The 9,442-nt window shown below is 30.1% G+C and overlaps 1 protein-coding gene and 1 non-coding gene across 2 annotated transcripts; one reads left to right on the plus strand and one right to left on the minus strand.

The window, feature by feature from the left end:
- The first annotated feature begins 200 nt into the window (after positions 1–200).
- LOC149516429 (small nucleolar RNA Z199) lies at positions 201–279 on the plus strand. Its single transcript, XR_016346042.1, has one exon. It is a non-coding gene; the product is annotated as a small nucleolar RNA Z199 (small nucleolar RNA).
- A 1,648-nt stretch (positions 280–1,927) lies between these two features.
- Positions 1,928–8,774, minus strand: LOC111292942 (uncharacterized). The gene is made up of 6 exons (XM_022885597.2): positions 8,513–8,774; positions 8,283–8,336; positions 7,361–7,434; positions 6,211–6,328; positions 6,019–6,077; positions 1,928–2,327 (listed from the first exon to the last, which is right to left on the minus strand). Exons 1-6 carry the CDS (start codon positions 8,660–8,662, stop codon positions 2,249–2,251), a joined length of 534 nt encoding a protein of 177 aa, XP_022741332.1. The 5' UTR covers positions 8,663–8,774; the 3' UTR covers positions 1,928–2,248.
- Between the last annotated feature and the right edge of the window lie 668 nt (positions 8,775–9,442).

The raw sequence follows: 9,442 nt of genomic DNA on the forward strand, positions 1-9,442 counted from the left end.
TGAGGCAGGAGGAGTTGGCTGTTGATCTATAAAATGCACTCCCATTCCCTCTTCTACTGTCCCTTCATCTGCCCCTTCTTTCCTTCTGAAGTTGTCTTTCTTCTCTCTCTTTTTTTTTTTTTTTTTAAGAAAAAGATAGTTTCCATTAAGAAAAAATAAACTGAGGTGGTAAATTTTTGTTTTGGTTGGATGAGAATAATGGATCAAATGATGAGTCTGAAAGACCAACAACATGATGGATTCATCCTATGATTCCTCGTATTTAAGTCTCTGATGATCTCAATCTCTTTTTTCTTTTCTTTACTTTTCTTTTTATTTCAGATATGATGCGTTTTTTATTTCATCATTATATCAGTTTTTTTTTTCTTTAAAAAATTAGAATAAAAAGGAGACGTTACCTGGGTTTCTCATATTTGATATTGAAAAATTGAACTTCATTCTGCCTTGTAAGTGATTATATTTCATTATATACTGTTTAGGATTTGGGAAATGATTTTGAAATCTCATCCTATTCTAATGTGAAATTCGATTAATAACCTCTGCTTAATAGAGACTGCCGAAGTTTCATTTTTATTTTTTCTTTTTTGATAAAAAAAGAATGCCAAAGTTGAAGCATAGGATATCCATTAGATCAAAAAAATTTTATTCGTACTTCTTTTCATTTTTTTTTTACCCAGCAAAGTTGAGTTTTGTATCATCAGTGAAGATTTGTATTACCAAATAAAAAAAATATCAATTCAGTTAAAGAATTGGCATAAAATTCTAATTAAATGATAGTAAACATATAAAATAAAAAGTTATAAATGGCATTTAATATATGAATTTAAATATTGTTTAACTAATTCTGCTTCTTAAATTATTCAGTTATTCAATCGAAAAAATTACTCAATACTTCGTTTTCACCTCTTTTCCAGATTTTTTTTTTCTTTTTTTTCAAATTTTTTTTTTTTTATTTCATCTTTTGGGTGTGCAATGGTCTAGAGTCCATTAAGCCTAAAGAAATTATTAATAAATACAAGATATTTAAGCCAATTTTACTTTTTCTTAAGGCACATTATCAGGACAAAATTGTTTTGATATTTTTGGTGCATAAAAAATCTGTTGGGCTTGGAATTTTTTTTTTTATTTTATTTTTTTATAATTTGATAATCTCAAGCCATCTATTTGAAAGTTAGAATCCGAAATTCAAGCTTTTTATTTTCCTTTGCAAAATCTATGTTTTGAGAATTCTTTTTCGTGCATAAAGAAACTCAAAACATGGATTTTGAGAATTAAAATATGAAGTTCAAGTTTTGATCATTGGAATTGCTTTGTGCATATGAAGATGGTGTCTGTGTTTATATGAAAGAAGATTTCTATATTTATAATTCTGAGTAAGGCTTTTCGCAAGATATCTTTCTAACAAGGAAAAACAAAAAAAGGCTCTTCTGTGAGAATCAAGAAAATGCAGGCAAATCTATTCACCTTCGATTCGATTGGCATAGTATTAGAGTTAACGTTTGACAGATAAATGTGCTGTTCTTCTTTTCAAGTACAAGAGTAAAAAAATATTTAATGATAGATTAAAACAAACTAGTAAGTAGCATAGAAATCTTTAATAAAACGGAAAATTTTAATTGAATTTCCATGAATTACTTCCTGTCTGCACCCTTTGAGCAATAAAGAATATCATTAGCAGCAAATCCAATTACTACAGTGGCAAGCTGTTAGTACCTTCCAGTTCCATAGAGATGAATTTCGTGCCTTTGTTTCAAAAAAGATCAAGGATTTAAAATCTCTCTCAATTTAAATTCAAATCCGAATTTACAAAATGCACTTTTGCTGTTGATAGCAATTTTCAGTTAGCTGAAGAATTAAATTGGCCAGGTTATCATATCTCAAAATGCACAACTTGTTTAAACCATATGATATTTTGCAGTGTCATAGATTAACAAATAAGATGAGTGTCTTACCTTCTCTTATAAACCAGGGATTATAATCTGCATCACACTATATTGCTTAATTACATTGATAACAAATCAAAATTCTCATTTCAATAATCAAAGCAACATCTCTCTCTAGTCATAACTAAGAAAATTAAGGGCAGCAGGAGGGATTTTGCAAGGAAAATTTGTTTCTCAGACTTGCTGTTCCTACATAGACATCTCATGCACCAGTTTTATGGAGTGATACATCTGGATTACCCTCCCTCTTTGTGTACACAAGAAAGTCCACCAGCAGATTCATACAAGATAATCTTGTAATCAGATTAAAATTCTGTGTCAAAACACGCTAACATGATCTTTGAAACCATGGACCTTGCAAAAGGGATGTAGCTCAAGCTATACCTATGGATCATGTAAGAAAAACATTAAGAGATGTTGCTCCCTCAACTTATGCAGAATTTGTGCAACCTGCATTTCTTAGTTCTCATATTTTCATTTTTCTATATTACCACAAATCCATCATAAAATTCTAATTTCAACAAATTTCTTTTTATCAACAAGTAATCTAACAGATAAATTATATTTACATGTAACCATTTAAATAAAATATTCATAAAACTTTTAACTTCTTGATAGGAATCTTTCATTTACATGATAAGATTCCCTCTCCACTTCGTCAACCCTATTCCATTCATCATAGTTAACATCCAGATATAAGGAAAAATTGAGGGAGTCCGGCTCTGTTGTTCTCTTTAATGGGTTGTATGTGGAGAAACTACTATTTGCACTTGTGAGCAGAAATAGAGATGATAAAACAACTCGTACTTAGATTGGGATGTGTTTCTTTGTTTGAAAATTGGGGTCAGGTTCAAGGTATGTATAAAAATAATATATTTTATTGTTTTTTTAATTTTATATTTATATATTATATCTTAATAAGTTTATTGTTTAATATGTTAATTTAAGATATTAACTTAATAATAAAATACATTAATATATTACAAGGATATAATTCATACAAAAAAAAAATCATGAATATTTTACTAAACTAAAATCATTAAAATGAATATTGGGTTGGATCAAGTCAGATATGGGTTATAAACATTTTCTTAAGGTCAGGGTCAGGTATCAAAGTGATAATCTGGGGTCAGTTGGGGTGGGCTTGGCTGGAGAAGCTAAAGAGTTGGGCAGACAAAAACCACACCACCTTGTTACCATCCCTAAGAAGAAGTGTGTAGAGCTGGAGATCACTAAGGCTCTCCATTTCTTAAGACTAGAAAGCTAATACATCAGAAATCAAGGAATTTCTCAATGTCAAAACTGTATCAACAGAAAATTTTAGACAATAAACAATAAATCAATTGAAAGCTTGAGGTGTTTAACCATAGGAAAGTCTGTTATGTTAATGCAAGTATTTATACATGTATGAAAGAAGAGAACTCCAAAAATACATCTAGAGATTTAGAGAATGCAGCAAAGTACAAAATACCATAGAAAGAACAATAAGATGAGAGAGATCAAAGAAATAAGGCATCATTGCCTCAAAAACCAATATAACTAATCAATTCCGTGGACAAAATCCTAAATACATCTAAGAAGTAAGAACTAGGTATATCTAAGGTAACATTTAGGTATTTTTACATGAAATTTGTAAAGTTCTTGATTAAAAACTATAAAATGAAATCACAAACTGAATACCAGAACCTCTGATTTATAGTTCATTTTCAGTGAATCATGTGTATAAGAAATTAAGTAATTTTCTATTTATCTAAAATCAAACTTTCCATTAAAATTTGCATGTAGATATATTTTCCTAAATATTTTATATATTATGGATCTCTTCAATAAAATTAATCAATTTACAGTTTATATTTTCTTTTCATGGTCTTTACTCTTAAATATATTTTAGTTATAAACTTCACCTAAGAGACTATTTCAAAGTTTAAACAAAATCTTATTGATTGCAAAACGACAGTCCACTAGGACGCAAAATAGGAAACTATATATACCCTCATCTAGAATGAGTCCCTATAGTATTGGATGTCCCAAAATTAGTGGGGTGAAATACACAACCCCCTTCACAAAATAGTAAATGACACAAATCCTCGTCTAGTTTGAAAATGCCACTTTACCCTATTCCCTTGAGTTTTGACCATTAGGGGAGTTAGTCAAATCATTAGCTTTGTCAGCCCCAATGCCACATTAGCTCAACTTTTTTTCATTTTAGATATCATATTAAACCCTTAATTATGCCTCAATTTCCTATTTATCTTAGTCATAAAAAAGAGGTAAAATTGTAAAATTGTACCTTTTATATTCCTACGATAACCAAAAACCCCTCTTTTGCTCTCATGAAAATTCATCATTTCTCAAATAAGTTTTATGTTAGTCATGAAAATTCATTATTTCTCGGATAAGGTAAAACCTTTTAAATTCATTATTTCCTAAATAAAATTACCTAATTACCCTTTCACAAGTTTTCAAATATTTATATTCGTTAAGTTTTATGATTTTTCGGAAATCCATTTCCATAAAAGAAGAAAGTGAAATTTAAAGAAAAATTACAAAAAAAGAAATGTTATTAAAAATTCTTATAAATTAGTGTAATAAAAAAAGTTATTATTAGAAAAATCATATTTTAAAATTAATAAAAAAATTAACTTTACTATTTTGATTTTAGAAAAATAATAAAAACTTATGCAACTCTAATTAAATTAAAGATAAAATAGTAAATGTAATTTTTTTAAAAATTTATCATTTTTAATAAATATTTTTTTGTATTGATTATTAAAATTTTATAATAGCTCTAACTAAACTAAACACTTTGGAGAAGTCTCTCAATTTACTTATCACAATAGATTTTTTCAATTAGGATACTAGATTTTGAAAAAATTATGTAGTATTCAGTAGTATTACTTGTATAGCTTTAAAGAGTTTTAGCTCTTATATGTTGATCAAACTCGATAATTTTTCATCACCTTTCATAATATCAAGAAATGAAATATTTAATTAGAGTCTCATAAGATTTTATTTTTTCTCTAAAATCAAAATATTAAGATTAACTTTTTTTTAAATTTATAAGTTTTTCTAATAATAATTTTTTTATTATACTAATTTATAAAAAATTTTAATAAAATTCTCTTTTTGTAAATTTTTTTAAAATTTCGCACTCCTCTTTTTTGAAAAGTTTTATAACTTTTCGAAAATCTATTTCAGGTAAATCATATAACTTTTCGGAAATGAATTTCCTACAAGTTATAAAACTTATCGGATATAAATATCGAGAAACTTATAAGAAGGATATTTAAATAATTTCACTTACAAAAAATTTTGAAAAAAAAAAAAGTGGGTTGCGAAGAGCAAAAATTGTGGTGCATTTAGAAACTCCATTCATGGAATCCCAAATCAAGATGAGAGGTAATTGGAGGCAAAAGAAATGGCTTTGAAAAATTTGCTCCTTCAATTCGAACCACCAAAAAAAGACTAGGTTTACATTTTTTTTTCATAAATTTGAAGAGATATTGTATTATCATCGGAGAGATTTTTTTTTTCCCGTCGTGGGAGATTGTGAGCATAGAGAGGGTAAATAAATGGCACATTAAGGAATAAATAAAGATTTAATATGTAAAAAAAAGCTTGGGCAATGTAGCAGAATTAAACTGTTGTGGCATTGGAGATGACAGGAATAACAATTTGACTCACTCTCTTAATGTTCAAGGGGGTAAAGTGGCATTTTCAAACTAGATGGAGGTCAGTGTCCTTTCTTTTTTTTATTCAGGGAGGTTTGTGTATTTCACCCGAAATTAGTGTTCTCATTAAGCAATCATAGTTTCTTACTATCCCTCAGCTGTTCACCTTTACACGTTAGTCAATACAAAGCAATTGTCACAAGCACATCATCTGAGAAAGAGTGCAAGAAAAAGTGCGATGTTATGTGTAATATGTCATGCCTCACATTTTGAGTAGGATCTCATTCACAAATTTTTAGTGGGAACCATGATTATGGGACGAGTAATAAATAAAATATATGACCAACTTGAATTCTGAGAAAATGGACCTAACACATAGATGGAATTTCAGTATTTTGACGTACCAAATCAGTGCACCAAATTCCAAAATGATGGCCAAAAATGTAAGTAGCTTGTTATGAACCTGTCCAATAAGGGAGAGCTAAGGTTATCACTTAACCTGTCACACTCTACAATTACTAAAACCTATAGAGAATGTAAAAGAAAAGGGATGCAGAATGTTAATAATGGACAATAGCAGGCTAATAGTGACTTACATAGAAAGCACTAAACAGAGCAATAATCATACTTGCAAGATATATGGCTGTTGCATATATACGAACAGGATCAAGCATCATTGACACCTGCCTTTTTGGGCCAATGAGGAATGTTGTGCTGCCATACAAAAGACTCCAACTTAGCATCTGAAATAAATACAATAGCCACAATGAAAAATTATAAAAGGAAAGAAATGGAGCTACTTTTGAAAAGGGACTATGTAACACAAAGAAATTGCATAAATGTTAAAACAACAAAGAAACCAGCAGTCTTTAAAGAGTTCACAATCCACGTTAAAAGTTAGAGCAGCAAAAGTTGTCTCTCCCTTATATAACTAGTGGAGATGGGTGTTCGTGCTTCATAGGAAGGAGTGAAAAGAAAGGTTCATAAAGAAGAGTAGGGATCTTTACATAAAGATGCAAAACCAATGAATGAAAAGAAAAAGTTAAGGGAAAATGAGGAAAAAATAGACTACATTCAATTCTTAAGGAGCAAAGGTGACTAAATTTAAGAGTAGTAATAGTCTCACCCAGCATGGAAACAGCAAAACTTCACTACATACATGTACCTAATGATCAAGAAGTACATGAGTCCCTTGCAACTTTACTAAAATTTGCATCCTTTATGTTGGTGGTAACACTTTACTAGGAAGGAGAGAAAACGGAACAAAGGAAAGTGGATGGAAGGAAAAGAGGGAAATATTCATTTCCCTTATTAATTTGGAAGAAAAATGGTAACATACAATGTATTCTTTCACACCAAAGTTCTACTCCCTCTATGGAAGGAAAATGAAAAGAGAACACTTAACCCAGATTCTTTCCCTTCCTCCCAATTGCACTATGATCTACCAAACAACCATTGAATCGCACAGTTTTCATGTTCCCTTTATTCTGTTTTTTCCTTCCCTCCTTCCAAACAGTGTTTCAATGAGAAGTAGAGAAAATCTGATGCACACTTTAATAATTTATATAAACCACCAAAATCAATACAATGCATGAACAAAGCTAACAAAAAACTGAACCGTGAGACACGACCATGTGCACATGCAGACATACATAAATGCATAATCATTTTAACCAACAAATTAGAAGCCAAATAGATACACACACACACACACACACATATATATATATAAATTTAGATGCAAACCTGCCAAGCGAAAGCAAATTGCCAAATGTAAATGTGATTCCAAACTTGATTGGATGGAAGAAAACAAGGATCGACTGTGAGATAAGCAAGAGAAAGCAAAACTAGATTAGTTTATTCAACAACAACAAATTCAATGATGCAAACTGAAGCAATATAAGTACATAAAATTTTTAAAGCACTGTCCCATAGCCAGAAAAGCATGCAGGACTGAACTTCCATTTTTTTTTTTGGCAACACAAATAAACAATACCAATAACTAAAATGATATGTTGAAAAGTAGAAAGTGCAAAAATGTTAAGTGACTTATTTATAATTTAAAAGTAAATAATGTTTTAGGGAATCTGCAATACTAATGCAAGCTAAGATACTAAGATTTCAAACTTCTGATGAAACTCTATACGTCAAAAGTCAATGCAACAATAAAACAAATCGACATAGAAGAGAAACAATAGCAAACACTTAAATTGTCAAGACTCAAGAAGATGCAAGGTAAGAAATTGTAAATTTGCCACCATAATTTTGAAGCAGTTGCAAACATTGAAAATATTTCTAATTTCACATGCTTCTCAATTTCTCAAGTAAAAGCAAGTTTCCTTGGAAAAGAAGTCATAATTCACAGAGAAAGTTTCAAAATGTGAATCTATTGCAAGGAATGCAAACAACCAAAATCACCTCATGGAACCTGAACTTCGAAGCTTGTGATCAATATAACTAGCTATCAATCAAACCTCCAGAAGAGTAGAAACTTTTAATAGGTTCATTAAGGAAATTTTTAGGCCTTGTATCACTTATCTCATCCGATATACTAGTAGTTTGTGCTTCAAGAAAATTAATGGCTAGGAAATGGTAATTTTCCAGGACATATGGTAATGCATTAGGTTAAAAAAAGCTAACTCCATAGTTATTATATGATAATACTTACCAGGAGTGTACACGTTAACCCAGCAACCAAGCAGATTGCAAACCCATAAAACCTCTGAAGCAAGAGAGAAAGAAAGTCATTCGTTAAAATAAAAGAACGCACAACAATTACACAGAGTATCAGGGGTTGACAAAAGATGAATCCGCATTGAGTGTTTTCAAGCCAATTTGAAAGTGGCCCGGATCTTAAGCTCCGAGAAGAGAAAGCAAGTAAGTATGAGAAAGCAAAACCTGTTTGGTGGTCAAGGTGCAGTGGCGATTGAAGTCGTCCATGAAAGAGAAGGAGTTTCCGTCTTCAATAGCAGGCTGTTGTTGCTCATCTTCCATCTCCATTCCCACCAGCATTTTCATCTTCTCAAACGCATGGTTAATCTTCTCCATCTTTTCCAACTCTTTCTCTCTCGGAATTCCTCGAGGTTGGATTGGATCTGATGGTCTACCCACAAACAACCGTTTACTCACTAATCTGTTGCTTTAATTTTAACAAAATTTTGAAAGCTACAATATTCCCCACTTCCTTTTCTTTCTTGGGCTGCTTCTATCCTTTGGGGCTAAATCTCATCTTGGGCTTTCTCTCTCGTTTTTGCTTGAACGGCACAATGGCATGCCATATTTTTTAATTAATGATGAAAAATTCTCATTATGTTACATGATTTAATGATTTAATATTGAATTCAGCCTCTGGTAGGGCTAACAAATTTAATCGAAACCACTCGAAACCAAACCTTACGCAATTTAATTTAGTCCGTAAAAAATCAACAAGTCGAACTTACACGAATTCAAAATAACTAAAATTCGTAATGATTGAACTTGTTAGTTTTGAATTATTTATTATTTTAAAATGATAACATTTTAAGTTTTTTCTTCAAATTAAATTTGCTTAAAATGTTTTTATATTTATCAAATCAAAAATTAATTATAAAGATTATTTGTTTGAATTTAAATGCAAGTTCAATTGATATTCAAATCAATTTTATTTTTCTTGTACTTAATATAATTTCAACCTTTTTATTTTGAAAAACAAAATTTTCAATGAGCTTCATTTGATTGGAGCTTTTATTTTTGAAAAAAAAAATTGACGTTGAGCTATAATGTTTTCTGTAACAAATCAAATAAATATTCTCAACATTAGGTTCTATTTTGACAAGGTTTACTTAATGT

This window comes from Durio zibethinus, chromosome 10 (assembly GCF_047325235.1).
Source record: "Durio zibethinus cultivar Kanyao isolate XHJ-2024 chromosome 10, ASM4732523v1, whole genome shotgun sequence".
Taxonomy (NCBI): Eukaryota; Viridiplantae; Streptophyta; class Magnoliopsida; order Malvales; family Malvaceae; genus Durio; species Durio zibethinus.

Bases quoted from the DNA above. Each gene is read 5' to 3' on its own strand.
- LOC111292942 (XM_022885597.2), bottom strand. From the start codon at position 8,662: ATGGAGAAGATTAACCATGCGTTTGAGAAGATGAAAATGCTGGTGGGA. The intron at 8,337-8,512 runs GTTTTGCTTTCT...CTCTTGCTTCAG, and splicing joins GCACCTTGACCACCAAACAG to AGGTTTTATGGGTTTGCAAT. The intron at 7,435-8,282 runs GTAAGTATTATC...CTTATCTCACAG, and splicing joins GGTTAACGTGTACACTCCTG to TCGATCCTTGTTTTCTTCCA.